The 25,527-nt window shown below is 46.1% G+C and overlaps 2 protein-coding genes and 1 pseudogene across 7 annotated transcripts in view; 2 read left to right on the top strand and 1 right to left on the bottom strand.

The window, feature by feature from the left end:
• The window catches only part of LOC120424064 (probable ubiquitin carboxyl-terminal hydrolase FAF), a 406,051-nt gene that overhangs the window by 59,800 nt on the left and 320,724 nt on the right, over positions 1-25,527 (top strand). The gene's annotated exons all lie outside the window — the stretch shown is intronic.
• LOC120424066 (GTP-binding nuclear protein Ran-like) lies at positions 4,888-6,716 on the bottom strand (annotated as a pseudogene).
• Positions 9,038-9,807, top strand: LOC128093067 (uncharacterized). The gene is made up of 2 exons (XM_052708612.1): positions 9,038-9,340; positions 9,411-9,807. Exons 1-2 carry the CDS (start codon positions 9,132-9,134, stop codon positions 9,613-9,615), a joined length of 414 nt encoding a protein of 137 aa, XP_052564572.1. The 5' UTR covers positions 9,038-9,131; the 3' UTR covers positions 9,616-9,807.

Below are 25,527 nucleotides of genomic sequence, written 5' to 3'. Positions count from 1 at the left end.
TAGCTTGATCCATGCACAAAACTGACAAGATTTCTGCGCCTACCATAAGGGAGAAGTTTGGAACTCTTGATGCCTAGCAAGCCAACCGAAGCCAACAGTTCTTAATGGTATGGTTGTCAAAGGCAGTGCAATTTTTAGTTAAAGGTTCTTGGTTCGAATCTAGACAGTAATTAATTTTAAAATGTTTTTTTATATGTTTTAAATAATTCTTTAGGAATAGAATTTCGTAGGGACATGAAATATAAACTCTAACTTCTCGTGCATATGAAGTTGACTTTATAGCTGTCGGCCACCATTGCTAGTACCAACCACTAGTGTCTTCCTTTTTATCTACAAGGACTTCGCCGCCCTGGGCTCCTAAGTGTATGAAAGTATGGCACGGAGCGACGGCGCCGAATACCCATATTTACACAAAGAATTTTAGAGCGCCCGCCGCTGGATTCGAACCGGCGACCTCTGGATTGTGAATCCAGTGCGCGGTCCGATTGATCCACACGGGCGGGACAAAAACAGCATACGTGCATATACAGTATGTAAAAAAAGTATTTACACCCCTTGAGCTCAATGCACATTTTGTGATGAAATATGTAAACAAAATAAAGTTTGACAGAAACCTAGTACTACGTTTTGTTCAGCAACTCATGCCGAACATTTTGCTACAAAAAGCGCATGAAAAGATGATTTCTATAAAAAGTTATATAACAATAACTACTACAAAAATCAAAAAAGGTGCAAAAAAAGTGTGTACACATTTCGAAAAATTAACATAAATAAAGTTATGTGTTGAGAAATCACCATGAAACTAGTCTCTCAACTTCAAATAGGCATCCTTGACTGATTAAAAAAATAATTTGGATTGAATATAAAGTTTACTAACTACTTAGTATAAAAGTTTATAAAACTCTGGAAATTTTATATAAAACTTATCTTAACTTAGTTTTGAAAACATTTAATTTAACTAAATGTCAACCATAGAATTGCTAAATAAACATTTTGGAGTGGGTTTAACACCATTTTGGGGGTTTTTGTATCGATAGAATAGATTTATCGTTGCAATTTCGTACCAAGCCGGAATTACGTCGTCAGGAAATCCGCCGGCATCCGAACCGGTCCACGATTCACAAGTCAACCTAGGTGACATCGGAAATGGCATAAAATTTCCGATCTTTTGATACCCAAACATCTAGGTTTTCTGTAAAACCCACGTTTTTAAATCCGTTTGTCCGTGGTAACACTTTTGCACGTCATTAAACATTTAAATTTAAATGCAATTTGATGTAAATTTGCAACAAATTATACGTAAAAACATGATTTTACGTGTGATTCAACCGTCTACGTCGAATCTCTAGTTTACATCAACTGAGTTTACATGTGGTTCATTTTTCCCGTGTCGAGTAAATTCACATATTTTTTTCTGTATACAGATGTTAATAAATGACAAGAAGAGTGCTAGGCGTAATCTAACCTAAGGCTGCGCTAGGGTTTGAGTATAGGCGGAACGGTTGACCAGGTACGAGTTGAGCCAACGAGTAACCCGGTCCGGCAGGCCAAGTGCTGTTAGTTTGGCGATAGTTAGCTTGTGGGGGACTCGATCGAAGGCCTTGGTGAAATCGATGTAGACGGCATTAACTTGTTGACGCTTCTCCATCCTCCGGATTATCCAGTTTGTGCAAGCCATCAGGTTGGACGTCGTAAATCGCTGTTTCATGAAGCCGTGTTGGTATTCCGAGATAATGTTTTTTACGGACGGGTAGATGTGGTCAACAAGCAACTTTTCCAATACTTTAGCCGAACAGCTCAGAATTGAGATCGAACGGTAGTTCTCAACTTTGGCGTGGCTCCCCGATTTGTGGATCGGGGTAATTGAAACGACCTTCCACTCCGTCGGGAAAGCACCTTCGGAGAGCAAGCGGTTGTAAATGCTTGTGACGGGACGGGCAAGCGAGCTGCAATATTTCTTGACGACAGATGGAGGGATCCGGTCCGGTCTAGGGCCTTTTGCTGCATCCACCGAGACAAGACCCTACTTGACTTCCGCAACCGAGACAGTGAGCAACGGGAGGTTAATGTTGTAGGTTGCTAGTTCGTTTAGCTGCTCTGGGGGGTCTTGCGAGCTGTGAACGGTTTCGAAAAACCGTGAAAATAGGTTGACGGCTGCCTCCGGAGATTTCGTTTTTTCCTCGCGATACGACACCTCTGTTGGTATTTCCCCCACCTGCTTCCTCTCCTTGACATACGACCAAAAATTCTTCGGGTTAGACTGAAGATTGTCCTGAACTCCTGCGATGTAATTCTGGTAGCTCGTAACCTGTTGCTCAGCAAACTCAGTTTCGAGGTACGAGAGTGTGACTTTGTTTCCCCCACGAGCTTCGACTCACGAACCACTTACGTGCCTTGCACTGTTGGTTGCGTAAGCTCCGAAGCTGCGAGTTCCACCACGGCGGCGTCCTGGAAGGGCAACGTTTAGGTAAACGTAAACGTTCAGGTGGTTGAACTCTGTCACGGCGTCGTCCAGTGAGCCCGCTGTGTCCATCGTACTCCAATCAACAGCTTCTAGCCTTGAATTCAGCGTTTCAAAGTTGCAACGTTTGAAATCGAACTCTTCATCAACCGGATCGATAGATTCGAAGGCAGGTGTGTGCGTGCAAATCTCTAGCTTCCGAACAAATGGAGGATGTGGGGCGTCTATCGGTGAGAGTGAGTTTGGGGGCCGTAACAGCTCAAAGCCCGCAGCGTCATTCACAAAGGCGAGGTCCAGTAAGCGGTTGGAGTTGTTCAGCAGGAAGTTTATTTGTACCAGCCCGTTGGCCAGGAAGGATTCGGTGAGAGCCACCTCTGCATCGGACGACGCGTTCGCGGGGAGAAAGCCACCGACGTCTCCATCGAAGACCCAGACGAGATTCGGAAGGTTGTAGTCCCCGACAACAACCACCACGTCTTGATCCGTTGCTTTTTCGAGAATTTGCTGGATGGATTCAGCATGCAAGGTGTACTCGTCGGGAGTGGTGCGTGGTCGGACGTAAATCCCGCAAACGAAGAGAGAGAAGGGATTCCTTTGTGGACCACTGATCAGTGAGGTACTCCTGGATATTAGCTCCTGAAAAGTGCTTAAAAAGTGCAAAAATGCCTCACGGCAAGAAAAAGAGGCGGTCCTCACCAGCAGGATCGGCAGATTTTAAGAAGCTTAAGAATGCCGAAGCGCTACCTGCAAAGCCAGGCAGTTTGAGCAAGGATGCTTCAAATTCGTCTGGAAACCAGTTCGCTACCGAGGGGGATGACACTCCCGAGATGAGCACGCGATTCAACTGCGATGACCTTCGATGAACGCGATCTGCCACGATTGCCAAGAATGAGCGCGATCTAGCACGATTACATCGCGATGTGAGCGCGATGTACAAAAATCGCGCGATGCCAGTTTTCCGCTGCTCGAATGAGTTTGACAGCAACTAAATGACAGGTCTAGCTGAAATTCGATTCGAGCAGTGAAAGAGCAAAACAAAACAAAATTAAACACGTGGGAAAAGCGGCTTTTGGCGGACGGATTTTCTATCGGAACACCGGAATCAATCTCAAGGCATTCACGATGGGCGCAGCTGAAGATGACCAGAAGGAAGCTGCCCGGAATTCGCCTCAGTCTGTTCGTCAGCCCAAGCGATATCTTGCCGCCGCCTCAGTTTCCATTGCTGAAGTCGTTGAGATAGCCGAAAAAAAAGGAAGTGGTTCCACGCCGGTTTGTGGAAGAGCCAACCGTTGAAAAGGCTAAGCCCGAACCGATCCCCGGAGTAGATTCAAAATCCGACAATTTGGGCGCCTTTTTGCATAAGACGACGAAGCAGATCGTGGGAGAAGATGGTCCTGTCGGCGATCATCGTGTATCGGTCGTCAGAATCTGCGGCACAAACTGTTCTAGCATCCGGTGAGCCACCGCACTATCGAGATCTATGAAGCTCAACCGCACCAGGAGCTACACAGTTTGCGCGCCCTGCGGGATCCGAGTGGTTAATCGGCCACCAACCTCGCGATGAATGAGTTGCGCGCGTAAATTAGTCGTCTCCGGCGGCGAATTAGTCGTCTCCGGCGGCCCGAGCGCTTTGCTTGAGGAACACTTTGCGCTTTTGGGGGAGTTTTGTACCTTCTTAAGATTCTTTGAGGGGATCCACTCTTAGTCTTAGCGAGAAAGTTCCTGAAGAGCCAACCGATGATGCTGCCGCCACGATGAACGCCGCCGAAGACGTAAATGTCGTCGCCGGAGTGACCCCTGCAGAGGGCAAAGAATGTGCACGGAAGTCGCCACCGTCGATTCGATTCGTTGAAGTCGTTGAGAAACTCCCGGAACACTAGAAGAATGAAGTGGTTCCTTCTTGAAGAGCCTGTGACTGCAGCGCAGGTTGTGCAGGAGATTGAGGAGAAGCCGGTTGAAGCTGGCTCCAGTTGTTGAAGAGGTTAAGTCGACCTTTTAAGTTCGGGAGGACAAGATTGAACCCCCAGGAGTCCTTGCAGGACGTCATGGGTACTCCGTAAACTTAACCGAAGGCCATCGAACTTACGAAGCGTTCATCCGCCACCGGATTACCTCTTTCGGCGAAGAGTTTCCTGTCGGCTCGGGAATTTAACAAGAACCAACACTACTTTATATCAGCGCCCGAATCGTCGGATTTGAAATCTACTACGGGGTTCGGTTCGGGCTTAGCCTTTCTAGCGGTTGGCTCTTCCGCAGCCGCAGTCAGAGGCACGACATCAAACTGGACCACCTCCTTAACCTTGTCCAGGATCTGGTCCACCACCCAGGTTACAGTATTCTTCAGGCGCTCATGTTGGTCCTTGTTAAATTCCGAGCCGACAGCGAACTCCTTGCCGAAAGAGGTAATCCGGTGGCGGATGAACGCTTCGTAAGTCTGACCACCAAGTTTAGTTAAGTCGGTTAAGTTTGGTTCAGTGCGCTGATTTTGGTATTTTTTCAGTCTGTGATTACAACGTCCGAGCAGAACATGCAGAACCTGCAGCAGTTATCTCGAATCTGAACCTGGTGGTAATCATATCGGAAACACCTTCATCAACAAGACCGCTGGCAACAGTTTTAGGGTCCCGGCGGCCAAGTCGACGGTAGCGGCAGCGGCCACGTCCTACGTTGCCTCTTCCAACCCGCCGACTTTCATCACATAGACACGACAGTCGATGGTCGCGTCAGTTCTTGCAACGCTAGCGGCAACGAAAGACGATCTGCACAATCCTCGCACTCAGCCAGCTTCAATGGCAGATCGGGAAGCAACCCAATCACGCGTCCCATTCCCGGTGGCGGTTCTTCCTACGCAGCGGAAGTCGTTTTCGCAAAGCGACGGGGAGTAGGTGTACGGAAACTGTGGCAAACGGGGACGTACACTGAACAGACGAGGACAAGAAGGTTCTCGAGGAGAAGCCGATTACCGAATAGTTAGGAGTTTGACAGAAAATCAAAATTGCCATCCATCTGGATTATGTGCCGCATTTCTCGGTAAAGACAACGAACCTGCCACAGTTCAATTCGATAGTGGCCACGAACTAAACCGCAAAAACTCAACCAAAACTCTAAGCGTCACAATAAATCTTTTATCTTACCTTGGGTTTACTTAAATTAAAGAATATTACCGATTTTTTTTTTAATTTATCAGAAAATAATTTATCAATTTATCATAATTTATCAGAAAATAAAGCCATGCACTGCGGTTCTCATAAGAGCAGCTTTTTTTCATTCTAACTTTTTCGATTACAGTTCGCACTTCTGATAACATTCCTTTTTCGACCAACATGACGGTAAGGACCAGGGATGGTGTGCCATCCACGACAAACCCTTACGCGACACATCCCTCCGAAAGTCGAGAGGGGAAACTGGGAAAGGGAAGGGTGCGGAACGGTACTCTAACAAGTTCTCGTTGGGCAGTGCCGTAGCCTGGTCTCCTGGAGATGCTTCTCGATCTGCTGCTGCCAATCCTTGTCCATCTCAACCTCTGGAGCAAGATGGCGGTCATCGCGACAAACTCCAGGTTTGGGTCGCCGACTAGCTTGCGGGCTGGCTCGAAGCTGTAATTAGACTTTGCGGAGAAATCATAGTACTGCAGGTTCGTCTTCCGGTGGAACAGGATCGCCTTGGCATTCACTTTCCGGTCCTTGATGTCGACTTTGTTGCCACACAGCACGATCGGGATGATTTCGCATCACAGCGGATCCCACTGCCAGTTGGGGACTTCACATCGAACATGATTATGGCACACTGTCCCTGGATGTAGTGATTGTCGCGCAGCCCGCCGAACTTCTCCTGGCGTGCCGTATCCCAAACGTTGAACACCTCGGTTCGTGTGGAATACCAACGGGTGCACTTCGACGCCGACCTGCTTCCCCTCGAACTCGCTGGTCGAGGTCGCTTGCCGGTGCCGCCTTCTCCGGCCAGCACGCACTTGATCCTGGATGTGTGTGTCTTGTTGGGTGCTTACGGGATGAATAGTTTCAAACTTTGGTTAGTCTGAGTGGAAGCGGGGACGAAATGTACGCCCAGGAGGTTTGTCCACTTACCGTTGCTTGTAATACGACATCGGGAAACTTATCCGCAAACAAAACTGGTAGTTTTGAGAGGAAATTATTATGTTTAAAGCCAAACGATTAAAATCGTCGGTTTATTTACGTTTTGCGACTACTCGAATCAGCCACGTCAAACATTTTGCCAGTGCGGCCAGTTTTAAAGAAAACTGCTTGAACGAATATGCCATGGCAACCCTGACTGCATGAAACAAAAATTTCCATTCGAGCACGATCTGAGCACGATGTGCACGATGAGCGCGATGTGGCGCGATCTGCCGCGATGTGGCACGATGAGTGAAAATGACCACGATTAAGGTAGAATGTAGGAATTTGATGCGATTAGGTGCGATTCGAAATAAATCGCGGAGTGTCATCCCCCTCGTTCGCTACCCTCCCTGTGGACGTGAGCGAGAAGGAAGAATTTGAACGACGGGAAAAGTTGCCACCCATTTTTGTGAAAACATCGTCATCGGATTCGGTGCGAAAGTGGCTGACCGGATTTATCAAATCTGGTGCTTTACGAGCTTCCATTCGCTTGTGTGCTGATGGACTCAAAATTCTGCTACCTACCAGAAAGGATTACAACTACGTTCGGGATTTCCTGAACAACACAAAGATTGAATACTACAGCAATGACGATCCAGGTAAACGCCCCATGAAACAGGTCCTCCGAGGCCTGTATGACATGGATGTGAGTGTGCTGAAAGAAGAGCTCAAAACTCTTAAGTTGAACGTGATCGAAGTCTTCAAGATGACGAGACACAACAAGGACATCAAGTATCGTGATCAACTGTACCTGGTTCATCTCGAGAAAGGATCGACAACGCCGTCTGAGCTGAAAGCAGTTTGGGCAATTTTCAACATCATCGTGACTTGGGAACGTTATCGTCCAGTGCACCGTGACGTCACGCAGTGTTCGAACTGTTTGCAGTTTGGACATGGTGGAAGGAACTGTTTCATCAAGAGTCGTTGTGCAACCTGCGGAGGTGAGCACAAAACTCAAGCTTGCAACACAATCAACGAGAACATTGAAGCCAAATGCTTCAATTGCGGCGGCGACCATTCTACCAAGAATCGGAGCTGCCCAAAACGTGCTGAGTTTGTAAAAATTCGGCAGCAAGCGACGACGAGGCACCAACCAAATCGTCGCAAAACACCACCAGCTTTCACGGACGTTGATTTTCCTGCTTTGGCGTCGCCTGGAGCTGGGTCTGCTCGAGTGGCTCCAAATCTGCAGCCATTGCCGTTGAATCAGCGGCAAAAAGTTGCAGAGAATACAACACCTCCAGGCTTCAGTCAGCAACCGAGGGAAAACCAACCAGCATCAACGGGTGAAGGCAGTAGTGACCAAGGGGGAGGAAATTTCAAAAATATTAAGAACATTTTGGTAGAATAACGAAGTTTTAATATACTTTTTAATATATTAACGAAATGTCAACCATGAGTTCTCACCAACACTTGAAGCACCTTGATTTTGACAGTGCAAGCGGATTGTTGTTGTTTTCATTTATCAGCTGATTGAAATAGGTTTATATTTCTTCTCGCGGAACTTGTCCGGAGGGCTTTTGTTAATTTGAGTGCGGTTAACCGCGGTGGATTTTCTTGAAATACTTCATGCGACGCGCGGGTGTCGCATGACACATTTCAGAATATTTCAAATGAAACATTTCTCTGCTGAAGTTCCACCAAAACATTGACCAGGCTCACCACACAAAAAGCTGGGTGCAGCAGCTCACCAAAGCGGTAGATTTTTGACAGCTGTTTGTTTTGTTGTATTTTGGTGATCAGTCCCCTGTAGAAAAAACACCCTACTGTTCCTAAAATATAATCGGGTTTAGTCGGATGCATCGACTGACGAAATAACCGACTAATCGGACGATGTTGCAACATACGCTTATGGAAATTTAACCCAGTCGTAAGCCGACGAATCGGTATTCGCAATCAGCCAACTCGATCATACGAAGTTGGCCGATTAGTAGGTTGATTAAAATCACTGTCCCCGGAGAAATCCGGGAACCTGCGTCTTAATGGAACCGGCGTATGAATTAGCTGCCAAAAAGTAATGGATTACATACCTACAATGTTTCGGCTGCTAGTTCAGTCACCTAAAAATAAATTTACGAATTAGAAATCATTGTCTATTTTTTAGAACTTCCGGACAAAGTTCCAAATGTTCTGTGATTAACATTTATTCGATATTTCATAACAAAAACTTACCCCAGAAGATTTAAGTAAAAACACTGATGGTCAATTGAAGCGCCGGGCCTTCTGCTGGAACCGCTACCTCAAAACTATGTTTTGGTTCATCACCTTGAAAACATTTAAAAAAACAAACTAACACTTGAAACAATAAACTTGCCTATTTTTCTTAAAAATGACTATTGAAACACTTAGAAAATACTTACCAAACTTTGTACAAGCTACTTTTTGCTACAACATTGAAAATTGCAGGAATTCCGGTTCAACGCCGACGATGGACAGCGCGTCGGTGGAATTTTTGGTCAATGCGGGCTAGAAGACGCTCAAGACGGTGGAGATTCCGATGGAGGACCGGCTGGAGAACTTGTCGCTAACGGAGGATGGCGGGGACGGGGGGAAGTCTTCGCGATAAGGCAGAAGAATATGGCCCATTTGCTGCTGCAGGGACTTCACAGAGAGGACGCGGAAATTCTGCGCAGCGTGTTCAGCAGGAACGAGCCGGATCTGATTCAGCGGACTGCATTCCGGAGCAATTCATTTCGGCGCTGCTGATGGAGATTCCCACGTTGATGCAGCAGAAAACTGTGCAGTAAGTTTTGTTTTTTTTTTCGTTTGAAAAGATCGATGGGAGCACATGAAAGCTTCGTTTTTGTTCACAGTGTTTTGCTGGCTCAAGGCCCTCATCCACAGTCACACGAGCCAGCTGATGGCGCTGGGCTCGGAGAATCTGCTGGCCAACTTCAGAACCTGTCTGGGCATCATCGAGTACTGGGTGCAGCATGCCAACTCGGTGTCCAAGTAGGTGTTTATTCCCTTCGAGGCGATTTGCAACACCAAGCACATGGTGGAGTTTGTCATGACTGACGTGGAGATTGACCGTGACAACGAGAAGAAAAAGCTCCCCCGCCAGGGCGCGGTCTCGTTCTGGCACGTGCTTGCTGACGTTTGGGACGTGAAAGCGTCCGAACTGGGCATCAACGAGAACACGATCCACAACCGGTCCTACCTGTGTCACCTCCTCAAAGCTGGCGATTCTGTGCTCGGTTACGACCTTGCCGAAGCAACTTTGAGAAGCTCAAGCAGAACACGATTCCGGAGCTGCTGCTGATCAAGAAGTACTACGACGAATCCCAGCACAAACAGTCCCGCAACTGGAAGCTCAAGCACCTCACCAAGTAGGTCGCGCTGGACACGGACATCGAGGCGGATTGCAACGAGTTCCTACAGGACCTCGAGGAGGATCCGGAAATGCGACAGAAGGTCAACATCTTCAAGAAAGCCGCCAAGCAGCAGTCGGTGGACGTCAACGATATGGCCGACCCATCAGTGCCGCGCATTACCCTGGAGGAGTTGCTCGACGATCTGGTGCTGGACGATGTCGAGATGGGTGACGCATAAAAACAACAAATATTTACAAAATAAATTATACCATTTATTGAGAAACAAAAAAAAAACATCTTTTTCCGCCAGTAGGGCCACTGCGGAAACTCTGCCAGCAGCTGCGGCAAAGCGCCTGCTGTAATGGCAGCCTACCCACCTTCTACAGGATGTCACCTGCGAGGTTGGGCCTGGAGGAACCCACGAACTGCCGCCGGATTCGTATATAAGTAAAGTCCAGACTTGATTATCGGAAGCCTGTTCTTTCTACTATTTTTATATAAATAAACTTTGAAAAATATTTGCAACGGATTTTCTGTTTTTTTGTTTTCTGTTTGGTCTTTGTTTTTTGTTCTTGAAACATTTTTACATACATTTTCTTTAATCTGTTTTTGTTTTGTTTTTTTTTCTGTTTTTGTTGGCAAATTAGATTTTCACCCAAACCATGGCAAAGACGATTATTTTACACGAGAAAAAACTAGTTTGAAAAAACGCTGTGCAATCTCTTGGATTTTTTTTGAAGGCCGTAAATGGGGCGAATCGGGACTACAGGCTGAATAGGGGCAGCAGTTTTTAAAGCATTATCGTCTTTAAATTAGGGAATCGATGTTCTAATTTAGTTGATCTGTATCTGTTCTAACCGAAATCAATAAAAAGAGGAAGGCAAAAATATCTAAATAACTATAGAACAAGAATCTGGCTAAACAGCTGTCGAAAATTCGCCTCAGATGACGGTAATTATGTAGAAACAGTTAAAAACAGTGAAGTTTACGTCAATCTGACATACCGATAAAAGGGATAGAAGAATGCAAACAATTTAAAAATAAAAATAAAATATATTAAACAAGCTTTTCCCGACATTCGTCCTGCCCTTATTTGGTTCTTTTGATTATAAAAGTTAACCATTTTGCTGTCTGATTCTTTTTTGTAAAGTTCTCTTATTTTATTTTTAAGCAATAAACTGCTATATATAGGGGAAATTTACCTATTTTAATCAGTCTAAGCCGTTCGACCAATTCTCATCACATTTGCAGTTTTCCGCTATTAAATTAACATTTTTAGATACATCTACAATGGAGTGTTGCTTGCTCACTTTGATTTGAGTAATTTATTACTTTGGAATAGTCAAAAACACTTTATGAAGGCTGTTATTCAAATTGCAGATAGGCCGATAATAGAAATAGGCTGAGAAAGGGTATATTTCTCCTATTTGTTTTAGAAATCTTGTTAGAAATATTTTTTCTATCTGTTCCACATACCGTTAACGATCTGTTTTGATTTGTGTGCTTGACATTCTTTTGCTTCTCATATTTTGCTCTACACATCTTTTTTCTTTTTTTTTGTAATGTTACCTAATTGGTTGTTAAAATATCAAAATATCACCTCTCAGCAACTACAATTATCCCGCCTGAATAATCACGCCTCAAATGCTCAAATACAACTGCTCTTCTCTCTTCACTGAAACTCTCAGCGCCGAACATAGCCGAACGCGTTTTCGTGTTTACCCACTCGCGATTGACATTTTCCTTTTCTCTCTCATTCCCGCTTCCACGATCATCCTACCACAACAGCGTTTAACCACAAAAGCCGCCACAAAACCAATTTCGCAAACGCAGTTTAACGGGACGTCATGCGTGGTCGGTTCCTAATCGCCATCTCACGTTCTCTCATTGCAGTTTTCGGAGAGATTGAGAGACTCAGCGGTGAGAGCGCATAGTCTAGGAAAAGAGGAGGAGTGATAGAGAGAGAATGACATCGCTGGGAATCACAAGACACAAGAAGAGATCTCACAAGCTATCGTGACGGCCGCTATACTCTCGGATATTTTTGGTGCAGAGATAATCTATCGATAGCAATTCTATCACTCATTTGCAACACTGGAACTTGTAATCTGCTTTTCGTCTCTTTTTTTGCTTCTCATATCAATAGTTTTGGTGATATTTTTATTGTTTTTTTTTTTTACTTTAAAAAAGCATTTTTGTTTTTCTTTTCTTTTTTTCACTTATTATGTGTTTTCAATAATTATATTCTTTTTTGTTTACTTTTTCTCTTTTTTGCCTGGTGTTATGTTCTTCTTTTCTTATTTCTAAAATTTTCTCAATGAAACCAATCACGTTTTCCTTTTCGCATTTTTCTGTTTTTGATGCTTGCTAGGAGGTTTTTTTCGATCTCTTCTTTATCTTTCCTTTTAAATGGCCCTCAATGTGTTTTGCTCTTTCGTTTGTAACTTTCCTTCGTTCCAAAAGGCATATAACCAATTCCTTTAAAAATATCTTGTTTTTTTTTCTCCAAATATCTAAAATAAATGATAGTCATTCACTTCTTGCAAAAGTATTTTTCCTTTTTTTATTGTGCTTTTTTTTATTGATTTACTGCAATTTTCTTTTTTCCATTTACATTTTCCTTCATTTATAATTTTGCCATTTTAACAATTCCTTAACATTTTGTTGCAGAATGAGAAGTTAATGAGAAGTTTTTTAAAATTATTTCTTGCGACAATACTTATTATTTTATTATCTATTTTATCCTAGAGTGGCCGCAACTCTTTTTTTTTTGTTTTTCCTAAACTCACATCATGAAACTTTTACCGTTTTGACATTTTTTGTTTTTCTTTGAATTTGTCGCCTCCTTTGCTTAGCTTTGACGATTCCTTAGAACACGAGGGCGAAGGTTAAGCTTTATTTCAAACCTAACGCCAAGCCCTTCCGTTTAACACATTTTTTCTGATCGACAACGAGCTCAACCGCCTCCAATCTTTGGGAATCATCACACCTGTTGAAATCTTGGAGTGGGCCGCTCCGATCGTCGCCGTGCGCATGAAGCTCCTCGCCATCAACACGCGTCGAGGTCTGTTCCAATACAATCGCCTCATTCCGGGGATGAAGTCAGGGTCGGGAGCTTACCAAAGCCTCCTGTACGGAATGATTGCGGGCATACCTGACGTCCGCACCTTCATGGACGATGTCATCGTGTTTGGACCAGACCGGAAATCGCACGCAGTAGTTGCTCCAACGTCTCAAGGGGTACGGGTTCCACCTCAAGGCCGAGAAGTGCAGTTTTTTTTCCAGCTGAAATTCGGTACCAGGGACACATCGTGGACAGTCAAGGAAACCGCCTCGATCCCGAGAAGCTCAAGACGATTGCCGCCAGTCTCGCACCAACCAACGTGTTCGAACTGCGATCGTTCCTGGGCGCGGTGCACTTCTACGGAAGATTCGTTCGCAAGACCAGCTGCTCAAGAAGGGCGCCACGTGGCGTTGGACATCCGAGTACCAGCAGGCGTTCGAGGAGTTCAAGGAGGTTCTCCAGTCAAGCCTACTGCTAACGCACTACGATCCGAAGCTGCCAATCATCGTTACAGCGGACGCGTCGAGCACCGCAATCGGGGCCGCCATTCTACAAAAGTTCCCTGATGGCTCACTCTAGGCCGTGGTAAAGTACATCCGCGACGAATGGCCAAGCAGCGCGGGGTCGGTCACCAATTCCGAGGTTTTTCCCTACTTCCAGCGACGGGAATCGCTCAGTCTTGTGGACGCCTGCGTGATGTTCCCGAACCAGTTCCGGCACCAGATTTTGCGGCAATTCCATCGTGGACACCCGGGAATGGTCCGCATTGAAGCGATTGCGCGCAGTTTCATCTACTCGACTCGACAACGAAAATGAGTAATTCGTTAAGCGATGCAACCCTTGCTCCATCGATCTTCATCCACGGTTTTGGATTGGCCGATCCGGTGGCAGCACCAGTGCCTGCGATCCGGAATTCTTGGACGACGACTCTAAGGAATCCGACGATCAGGAGCAATCCGGTTCATCCGAAGCAGAGTTCGAGGATGGTTCTACCACCCGCAACTGCCGCTCTCCCGGCAGAACCAGTTTGCGGAGGACGAGGACCTGGAAGATTTTCCAACTGCTGCGCCTGTGGGGGTGAAGAAATTCAGTCTGGTTTAGCAAGCACACCAAACAAGTAGGGGGAGAGGGGGTAATATGCACCCCCTAAGGGAAAACTGTGATTCCTCAACCATTAGAGCATTACTGTGAAAGAATTTTGTTCGATGTTCTTAAACAACTATTATTCTTCGTTATCCATGTGAAAAATGTCTTAAAAAACTTCAAAATTGTTCGAAAATATCAAATTTCTAAAAACATTTTTGATTCATTTCAAACCACCATGTGGGGCAATATGCACCGCAACATTGGGGCAAAATGCACTACAACAACGGGGCAAAATGCACCACAACATGGGGCAAAATGCACCGGGTAAAAGCAGTTTTCACTAGTCACCACTAGATGACACCGCTGTTTTTACAAAGGAGCTTCACAGCGGTGCATTTTGCCCCGACCACGCTTTTTGCAGAAATTTTAATTAAAATGCAATTTTTGATGTTTTTGGACTCATCTATCCACAGAATAGTGAAGATTATGGCAAAAACTATATACCTCAACAATTACAATAACAATAAATGCTTTTTATATTGTCCAAAAATCATGATGAAAGTTCAATGAAAATTAGATGAAAACACAACATTTTAAAGTTTTGCAAATAACTTAAGCTGTTTTTATACTACGATGCTGAAATTTTTCCAGCATGGTTAAGCAATGTTCAGCTTCCAATTTCTATGAATTTTTCCCCGGAAAATTCTTCCAAATACCGAGAAATGCAGGGGGTGCATTTTGCCCCGTGGGTGCATATTACCCCCTCTCCCCCTACGAATAAATCGCTCTAGTATTTTTGTTCACCACTCCTGTTTGATTTCTGGATACATAATTTACCTACTCCGCCAAAAAACAAAAACGAATTTCAAAATACTCACCGAATTTGGCGGCGCAAACAAAATCCCAACTTAGCAAATAAAAACTCCCGATGGAAAAACAAAAACACATCAAAATCCATTTGTCAATCTGACATTTCTGAGATACGTTCACTGAGTGCCATTTGTCAAACTGACATTTCTGGGATGCGTTCACAGAGTGCTGCAACAACGGCAGCACTGAACGCACTCTCCGAGTGACAAAACATGCTACACGAAAATGTATCTGGAAATGTCAAAATGAAGTATTTCATTTACCGCGGTAGACACCGGTGGATAATAATCAAATTAACAAAAGCCCTCGGATCTTTTAGGAATCCGTTGAACAGTCATCGCAAAGAGAAAGTGCACGAGGACATGGCAGCAGCAACCGCTTTCGGTAAACTGAGCATCCTGGAACTCCCGCCAAACCGACGTCTGCGAGATTTACCGTAATGGAAGGGGGAGGAAGGCGGCCAGAAAGCATCAGGAATTCGTGGCGAAGAGCAGAGAGACAAACCGGCCATGAAGAGAACGAATTGGCCATGGTAGACGGCTTCAGGCCAGCTCGAGGTTCAAGGCCGATTCTTTATTTTTAAGCTCAATTGAATAATAAAACAATTTTATAATCATAGACCGTTCGAGGGGCGGGTTGGGAGATGTTTCGTCTAGGCTAGATTTTCTGCCGGGATATTTGTGGACCTTATTTGGACCTCAACCTTGACCTCAACACATTATCGTGCTAGTTTGCCTTAGATGTCAGGGCACGTTGACTGGCTTCAACATCCATCTCCAAATTGACCGTGTCTGGTGTAACATCTTCGGTAGGGACTCTTGACACATCAGCTGGCCACGTTTGTTTGGCTAGAGCTAACCGCTGTGCCCGACCAGGCTCAATTGACGGAATTTCCACCGTCAGACAGGCACTTGCATTGGCATGAAAACACTTCAGAAAATGTCATCCTCCTTCTCCTCCTACTACTGTTGCGCTCGTGAGGCTGTTCCTTTGGCACTGGCATTATAGCCGTTCGAGGTACGGTTGGCAGAAATTCCGTCATGCCGTTCTGGACAGAACCAGCTACAACGGAATCCATCTTCCGGCAATCGCATGTACTCCGGAGATGGCAAAGTTACAGCTTCCAGTTGGCGAGTTTGAACGATATGCGAGTATTTCCTGTTAGATACTTGGAACAGAGTTCAAAGTTGGCCACATCCCATTCTCGGCGCGAAGAGCCTGGGTGGGAATCGGATGGGAACCTGGCTTGTGAGACCAGCAAGCGGCAACGGTCGACCGACGACGGTCGACGGTAAACAAAAACAACAACAAAAGTCTGACTTTTCTTTACGTCAGTTATGACATTTCTATTAAAGGTGTATGTATTCAGGGTGGGAAAGTATTAATATAATAGCGAAAGTTAGTATACTTATTAATATAATAAGTAAAGTTCAAAGGAGTTTCTTGCCCCTTGGTAGTGACCTGTTTTCACCGCAAGAACTTCTAAACATTTTCATCGAGATGACAACAACGCTGCGTGGTTGCAAAACTCGCCAGGAACAAGTAAGAACGCTTGGAGCATTCATCTTAAAATACAGTTCGTAGTTTACTCGTTCTAGTGATTTTGAATATTTCAATGAATTTAAAGTTAGGATTAGTTGTTGAAGTGATTTTTTTTCTTTTTTACCCAGATGTATTCGATTCAATGCAGTAATGTAAAACAATTTGAAGTAAATAAAATAAATGTGATCAGTTAATAATAAAACGAAAAGTACAACAAAGATGAAGAGCATTAGGCCATACCACTTAGCATGTAAAAGAAATGTAATTATTATAAGAAAGTTTAATAAAGATATATTTAATTTCAAAAAAAAAAGAGAGAGAAGGAATGGAAGTTGATACGAACTGTTGACTGCTCCATCCGTCCGTAGTTAGCCAATTTAACCTCCACGAGCAGCGCTGGACGTGGCGGTGTTTCGGTCGAGTCGGAAGATCTTGTAGTTCGCGGAGAACACCGAGTCCAGAATATTGCCGTGCAACCAGGTTTCGATGAGAACCACTACGTCGGAGTCACTGGACATCAAGGCGAGGCGCAGTTTCTCCGTCTTTGTTCGCATGCCACGAATGTTCTGGTAATAGATGGTCAAGTGTCGTGGAGGGCTGCAAGCTAAGGAATTGTCAGGAGAAGAAAAAACTGTTGACCCAGAGTACTCGCCTGGAGTTGGTTGTTGGAAGATCACCTCTCGACTTCCGAACGCAGGGCCGGGATGACTTGACTAGCCGCTTGCTGGGAGCGCGACTACGTCGGAGCGATTGGGGACTTCTATGGTACCGTCTAGCGAGCGTCGCGATGATAGCAGCGCGACATGGTGCGATGGGTTGTCCAACGGTGCGGGGTCTATCAGCTGTGACACCATGACAGCTTCAGCTGACGACAAACGCCGCGTGGATTCGGGAATGGTACTTGGGCTGAAGAAGTGTGTAGTGTGCGTGCGTACTAACGCGGCGTGTGCTCCGGCCTGTCCGTCGAATATACTCGCGAATCCGTGGTTATCCGGTTTACCGCGACGTGAACTTCCCGTCAGCAGGTGTCGGAACCTGTAGTGAAGCGGTGCAAATCAAAATCCGCGTCCAGCGATCGCAAAATCGCGAAAAAATTGGTCGATCTTGCGGTTCAGATCTGACCAAACAAGTGAACAATAAAGTGCTCCCCGGTAACAACAATCTCGTCGTCGTCGTCGTCTTCGATCCTTCGCATCGTGGTAGTGTTGTGTGATCGTACCGTCGTCGTCACAAACGGTCTGCGTGTGGTGTTGCTTGGAAGTGTGGAAGAGATTTCGAAGGCGCACAATGGGTCGGAGTAAAATCGCAGTGCGACAAAATAAAATCGGCAAAAAGTTTTTATTCTAAAAATTAAAAAGATAATTAAAGGGAAAGTGAACGCAAGTCACCGTTGGGTACGTGCACCAAAGCCCCCCCCCCCCACCCTCATCCTCCCGTTTTTGGGCGGATGTACCCCAGGGCGGCCCAAAACAACGTGGGGTTTCGACTACTTTTTCCCGTGAGCGGCAGTTCCCAGGTTAGGGACGGCTCTGAAGAGGTGAGTGACCCCCCCCCCCCTCTGCGAGCGTCTGTTCCCCAGGTTAGGGGCGGCTCAAAAAAGCTGGTGTCTGGCTCCATAGTCGAGGTAAGCGTCTATTCTCCATGTTAGGGGTGGCTTACAGCGGATAGAGTTCAGACCCCCCCCCTCGCCCGGTCCTTGGGGACAAGTGAAGGTCCTCGCGGGAGCTGAGCTAAGGCTACCGGGCGGGTTGCAGTTGGCGGATAGCTACACGCTCTTGCATGTTTACACTGCTGAGCACCCTGACTAACAGCGGGAAGTGATCAGGACGTGGTGAAATTCAACTTGGGCAATGTTGTTGCTGTTGTTTTCCCGCAAAAAGCCACACCAGTCCGTTAAACCCTTCCGACAAAGCGAACGAATGCCGCTTTAAGCGTTCAAAGGCCCTTACTTCACAAACCCAAATCCAAGATGTGCAGCCATCCGTGTCGAGGGATTCAGGGCTAGGAGGGTTTAAAACAGGTTTAATTCCCTAGCGACTAGTGGAATGAACCAACGTGTTGACAAATTCTATAATAACAAACGAGGTTCCCAATGGACCTAAAGCATTGGTATCTGAAGTAAGTCCGGTGAAAAACGCGGAGCCTGGGGGTCCTCCTCCTAGCCTGCCTTAGTAGAACCGGCCGTCGTGATGGCACACTGGCTTGAGAGTTCAAGACAGTGCCAGCCGATAGGACCTGTAGTTCCCGCGTTCCCCTTTGGAACGCCGCGGGAATACAATGGCGAACCGATAAGGATTCCTCCAAGAGAAAACTCGGTAGAGAGTCAATCGAGGGGGTTCCTAAGCGAGTTAGGTGGGGGGTCAAAGAAATGACCAAAACCGAACGTAGGAGGAGAGCTCCTGCCACCGTAGACAGTGTTGAAATACGCGCGCGAGCGCATGTTGAGCTAAGCGACCTACTCATGGTAAATAGTAGGACTAACGTCCACTCCACCATTGAGGAAGTCGATAGGCTAAACGATTTCATAAAAAACGCCGGCAACATCCGGAACGACATCACAAGATCAGGGTTGTCGCTTTCGGTGCTGGCGCGTCATGCGGAGGAGATTTGGAAGGAGCTGCGATCGAAGTACAATGCCCTCGTAGAGGAGGCTAGTGCGGAGAATGCGGCGAGGTTGTTGTTGGAGCAAAGGGTGAACGCCCTTGAAGCCCATAACGACTCTCATCCTTCCATTGAAGTGGAGGATCAGGTAACCCCTAGCAAATTCCAAGCGCTACGGGAGCAGAACGCGGTGCTCCAAGCCACGGTTGATGAATTATCCAAAACCATCACGGAGCTCGCATCTGCTAAGTCTGCATCCGTTCAAGCAGCGCTCAACAGCGAAGTGTCCACACTCCGCGAGCAGAATCTGGCGCTCACCGCCGAGGTTGCATCCCTGAGAGAGACGACCGTCACACTACCTTCGTGTGAGTCTCAACCAGGGGCCGAATCGCCTCTTTCTTCAGAGCTTGCGAAGGCACAGCAGGAAATCCTTATCCTGCGTGAAGAACTGAAGGGCCTTAAAGAGGAAAAGGCCAAGTGGGAGTCGGAACCGAAGTCTGGAAAGTCTGGCAAGACTGGAAAGAACAAGGGCAAGAACAATGGTAAGAACCAACAAAGTCAGAAGCCAAAGCAGGCGAAGGGTGGCGTCAAGAACGCAGATCCCAAACCTGCAGTTCCAATCACGCCTTCAGGTAGCAAGGAGGTTGGCACCAGCCCCGATGGGGAGTCCCAAGGTGGCAACCCGGGCGACGAAAGCGGTGAAGGAAATTGTGACCAAACAGTTTGTTTCGTCCACGCTTTCACCAGGTTCAACCAGTATGTCCCGGGGTTTCCTCATTAAAAACGGGAAGGTAGACCACAATGCTAATTAGCTAGATAGGGAAACTAAGGTAGATCAACCCCAAAACGTCCAAATAAAGCCCAAACATCAACCAAACAATTAAATATCTGAGCTAGATCTTGCAGAAAGTCGGCACAACGGTCATATCAAACTCACAACACACAATTTAGGTATTGTACGCAGCCTAAACAACATTACACGCCTCATTATGCCTACCCTGCCACTGAACTGCAAATTGTGCGTTCTTTGCGAAGAACGCAAGGCACGACTAAGTGCTGAGAGGAGGTCGAGACTTCCTGGACGACCTTCTCAGCTAGACTCGTCCACTTGTACGAGAGCCACAAACCGAACAACACCTGGAAGTTCGATCAGCGAAAAGTCTACTTATAACCCGCGACCGCGTGGCCAAGTAAGCCAAGTCTTGCCTAGTTGGCAATCGATTCTCCGTACGAGTCTTGTAAGTGATCTATCGTCAACTTGATCACCGAGGCTGGGACAGCCTGTGCAGCCGTCACCATCTGCACGAACCGGACCGAAGGTATCTACCGGTGCTGCGCTACGCGTGCGGTCCGTCAACACACCGCCCATTGTGCCCGGTACACCCGGTCGAAGCGAAGCAGGTCCACGAGCGACCCAGGCCAGATTCCGGACGGGAACTGTGCGCAGACGAGCGAGTTGGAGCAGAGCGGTTGAGAAGACCGCGAGGAGATCCGGAGAACTGTACTCCGGCGCGAGAAACCACGTGTCCCCGAGGGACACGGACACTGCGCCGGATCGAGGAAGCAGCGCCGGCGATCGAGACCGCTGCCAGCAAGCAGGGTGCAGCAGTTCAACCACCGGGCCCGTACACACCACACACACAAGGTTAGTTGGTTAGGTTGTTAGGAGTAGGGAATTAGGGTCTTGAGGGCTGAATAAACGTGCCGCATTAAGGAGAGCAAACATGGTCTTTTCCTTCCCCTATTGAGCCGATCTTGGGATATTTCTGGGAGTCCTTGCGACTGAGCGGGCGTAACTGACCGTAAGTTACAAAATGCTGATGACGACTTCACGGTGGTGAATCGAAGGAAACCCAGGTCTAAGCACAAGCCCCGTACGAGGAACGAGACTATAGCGATAAAGGCCGATGAGAAAAGTTACGCGAGCCTACTGCGAAACTTGCGCTCTAATGAGGAATTTAAGGAGTTAGGTGAGTCTCGAGGTGAGTCTACTAAGTCGGTGCGGCGAACTCGTCAGAACGAGCTTCTCCTTATTCTCAAAAGGGGTACGAAGTCCAGCTCCGAGTACGCCCGACTGGTTACCGAGAGCGTTGGAAGTGACGAAATCAAGGTCCGGTCACTCTGTTCAGAAACCACTCTCCAGTGTAAGAAACTGGACGAGACGGCGACGGCAGAAGACCTCCTCGACGCCATAACAACACAGTGCCTCACGGGCACCCTTTCGGTACCCGTCCAACTGAGGAAGTACAATCAAGGCACGCAGACGGCTACCTTTAAGTTACCAGCGAAAATCGCGGCCATGGTGCTTAAGGTGGGTAAGATCAAAGTCAACTGGTCAGTATGCCCAGTGTCTGCGATCGAACGCCCAACCGTCTGCTTCAGATGTCTTGAGTACGGTCATAAGTCATGGTCCTGCAAGGGACCCGACCGTAGCAACACAGCAAAAAATCCGATGGTAAAATCGCATGCAAAAGCATGCACATCACCTTTGTGAGCAAAAGCATGTAATATTGTATGCGAAAACGTGTACACAAAAAGCATGTACAAAAGAAAAATAAATAAATTTTGCACACCTCAAAAATAACATCAATCTGTTGAGAGTCATATCCAGATTACCAAGTCCGCGCCCCAACCGTCTCGGCTATCTCACCGTCTTGTAAATGATATGTCCAACGCCGATGTTTCCCGTACGTCGTATACTGAATAAACTGTATACGATGTATGTATGTTATTTTTCTTTTGTACATGCTTTTTGTGTACACGTTTTCTCATACAATATTACATGCTTTTGCTCACAAAGGTGATGTGCATGCTTTTGCATGCGATTTTACACAGATTTGTTTTACTGTGAAGCTATGCAGACGATGTGGAGCCGAAGGTCATCAGTCGAAAGACTGCACGGCTAAGGCAAAGTGTCTAATCTGTACTGGAGACGATAGCAACCATGCTACGGGAAGCTATACCTGTCCCAGCTTTAGAAGTGCGAACGATAAGCTGCGACCGTGCAAGTGATACAGTTGAACCTCAATCACTGTGACACGGCGCAACAGCTGCTCTTTCAGACGGTGGTCGAGAAGAAGTGTGACATAGCGCTTCTCTCGGAACCATATCGAATTCCGGAGGGGAACAGGAACTGGTTGAGTGACCCACCAAAGGCTGCGGCAATCTGGGTAACGGGTCAGTTCCCATTACAGGAGCTAATAGCAGCAGAGGACCTTTCGTGATCGCCAAGGTTAACGGAGTCTTCTACTGCAGCTGCTACGCTCCCCCGAGGTGGTCTATAGACAGATTCGACAGAATGCTGGATAGATTGACGGACGCACTCACAGGCAAAACCCCCGTTGTGGTGGCCGGCGACTTTAACGCATGGTCCACACAATGGGGTAGCCGCGAGTCGGACCGTAGAGGCCAAGACCTACTTGAGGCACTTGCCAGGCTAAATGTTGATCTAGCCAACGAGGGATTCATGAGCACGTTTCGTAGAAACGGAGTCTCGTCGATCGTTGACGTTACTTTCTGTAGTCCCAGCCTTATGGCAAGCATGGACTGGAAAGTGGACGAGGGTTACACTCATAGCGATCACCAAGCGGTAACGTTTAGGATCTGCCGTGTGGCCCGCGGACCTGCACAACCGGCTTCCCGACAAGAGTGCCGGTGGAAGACATCGACCCTGAATAAGGAAGTCTTTGTCGAAGCGCTAAGAAGAGAAAGTGCCACTCGGGGCATTCTAGAACTCGACTGCGACGGGCTAATGCGAGGGGTGGTTCACTTCCGCCTTGACCGAGCGATAAAGCTCCTTTTATAAGACCTTTCAGTGTTCGTTATTCTTATTTCGCCTTCTCTGACCTTTTCTTGTGCTAACGCGCGTTAGCTCGCCTTTTCTGTTCCTTTTGGTCACCTACCTAATTATTTAGGTTATTATTTTTTTGCCAACAAGAACTGTCAAGTGCAACTGACAGTTCTCGCTGTCAAATGATTCAAGCAGTTTGTTTGGATAGATTTTGTACCTTTTCACAACTGTATTTCGCAGAACGGATTCTTTTTCCGGAAAAAGCAACCTTTGCGCGAAGAAGCGGTTCACAAAGCGCCTCTGCCGAAGAGCCCTCACACGGGGTCGCCTATATTTCATCGCAGAAGACTAACACGTTTCCGCTGGCCCTAAATGGCATTATGCCTGAGGAAAACTTTACGATTCTGAACGGAACCAGCTCTCACATCTCCGTGTCCTTGTTCCACAAATACGACTCCCTTGCCGATCTGAACGGGCCGTTGAACGCGATAACATTGTCCAGCGCAACCGCTGCAGCTGTTAATACGAACCTCAAATCCTCTGTTTTGAGATTCTTTCCTCCTTCTCACCCACTTTACCGGGACCACCTGAGCCACTTCCGGCAAAAGTGAAATCGCAAGAAAAACGGTCCGCCAAGCGCTTCTATGTCCGGGGCTGCAGAACTGTAGCCCGGAATTGACGTGGTTTTCGAAGGATAACGTGACGATTCCAAGCAGAGCAAAACTGTTAACAGCCGGTGCTTTTTCCGGCGAAAAAAGCTCTAGGCTGAAAGGTGTCTGTATTAGCAGTTCCGCTTCATCCTCCTTCGCAGAGAGCCTCCCTCCTAGGTCAAGACGGACAGCCAGAACAGACCGGCAGGATTCAAACCATCGAAAACAACTCCGAGACAGCGGTCTGTTTTCGGCGAAGCAATCCCGGACGCCCCATTCTAGGAAAACTCGACGTTGGACGTCAAACAAGCTCCAGAACCGCATTCTGGTGCTGGAATGCGAACTTTCCCAGTGGGGTAACGTGGACTTTTCCCGGTTGGCCCGATTGCGGACGTCATTATCACGCCAACATCCCCGCTCCAGCCGAAGCCGGCGACGCCATCAGAATATGGCAGGTGGCCAGGAATCTCCGGCTATGGTATAGTATGTGTAATTAATAACAATTGCCCAATTTCCCCTCTGTTTTCTAGTACATTTCCTCCAGCGTCTTCGATTGGAAACCTGCCGTTAGGTAATTCGACAGGTTTCACAAATTCTCCTTCCGCACACGTCCGCGACGGAACCCCGACAACCCTTTTTTTTTTTTTTTTTTTTTTTTAAATTTATATTTATTTAAATTTCTTTTCCATGTACATTCATTCAGTTAAAATATTATTGAGTGTCCAATCACAAACGATGACTTTTCACCTCAATTTTAAATACTAGCAACTTTCATTTATTCATGAAATATTTTAGCTTTCGCTATTCAGTGATTTCAAATGTAGGAGGTCCTACATGTACAAAAGGGAAAGGGATATCTTAAAAACTAACTTATAAACTATATAAAGAGCGGATCAATGCAGCTGAAGACTGCAATGATTTTTGTCGAAATGCATCAATTATCTTATTGGACATAACATCCAAAGTGTCAACTTCGGCTAATTGATGAAGTTCACTGGTGCTGAACCAGGGAGGAAGTTTCAGAATCATTTTCAGAATTTTGTTCTGAATCCTCTGAAGTTTTTTCTTCCTGGTTAAGCAACAGCTTGTCCAGATCGGCACAGCATAAAGCATGGCAGGTCTGAAAATTTGTTTATAAATTAACAGTTTATTCTTGAGACAAAGTCTAGAATTCCTGTTTATAAGTGGATACAAACATTTAATATATTTGTTACATTTAACCTGGATACTTTCAATGTGATCCTTGTAAGTAAGGTTTTTGTCAAAACCAAGTCCAAGATATTTCACTTGATCCTCCCACTTTAAATTTACCTCATTCATCTTTATAATGTGATGACTTTTTGGTTTAAGAAAATCAGCCCTTGGTTTGTGAGGGAAAATAATAAGTTGAGTTTTTGCAGCATTTGGAGTAATTTTCCATTCTTTCAAATAAGAATTGAAAATATCCAAGCTTTTTTGTAATCTTCTTGTGATGACACGAAGGCTTCTGCCTTTGGCGGAGATGCTTGTGTCATCAGCAAAAAGTGATTTCTGACATCCTGGGGGCAAATCAGGCAAGTCAGAAGTAAAAATATTGTATAAAATTGGACCCAAAATGCTTCCTTGAGGGACGCCAGCACGTACAGGTAGTTGATCAGATTTGCTATTCTGATAACATACCTGCAGAGTACGATCCGTCAAATAATTTTGAATAATTTTCACGATATAAATCGGAAAATTAAACCTTTTCAATTTTGCAATCAAACCTTTATGCCAAACACTGTCAAATGCTTTTTCTATGTCTAGAAGAGCAGCGCCAGTAGAATAGCCCTCAGATTTGTTGCTTCGAATTAAATTTGAAACTCTCAACAACTGATGAGTAGTTGAATGCCCAAGGCGAAATCCAAACTGCTCATCAGCGAAAATTGAATTTTCATTAATGTGCGTCATCATTCTATTAAGAATTATTCTTTCGAATAATTTACTAATAGATGAAAGCAAACTAATGGGCCGATAGCTTGAGGCTTCAGCAGG

Source organism: Culex pipiens, chromosome 2, assembly GCF_016801865.2.
Source record: "Culex pipiens pallens isolate TS chromosome 2, TS_CPP_V2, whole genome shotgun sequence".
Classification (NCBI taxonomy): domain Eukaryota; kingdom Metazoa; phylum Arthropoda; class Insecta; order Diptera; family Culicidae; genus Culex; species Culex pipiens.
Note: the sequence above shows the minus strand (reverse complement) of the source record. Positions and strands in the feature narration are given on the sequence as shown.

Excerpts from the sequence above, each read along its gene's own strand:
- LOC128093067 (XM_052708612.1), top strand. The coding sequence starts at position 9,132 with ATGGCGGGGACGGGGGGAAGTCTTCGCGATAAGGCAGAAGAATATGGC. Across the intron at positions 9,341-9,410 it reads ATGCAGCAGAAAACTGTGCA|TGTTTTGCTGGCTCAAGGCC; the intron begins GTAAGTTTTGTT and ends TTTTGTTCACAG.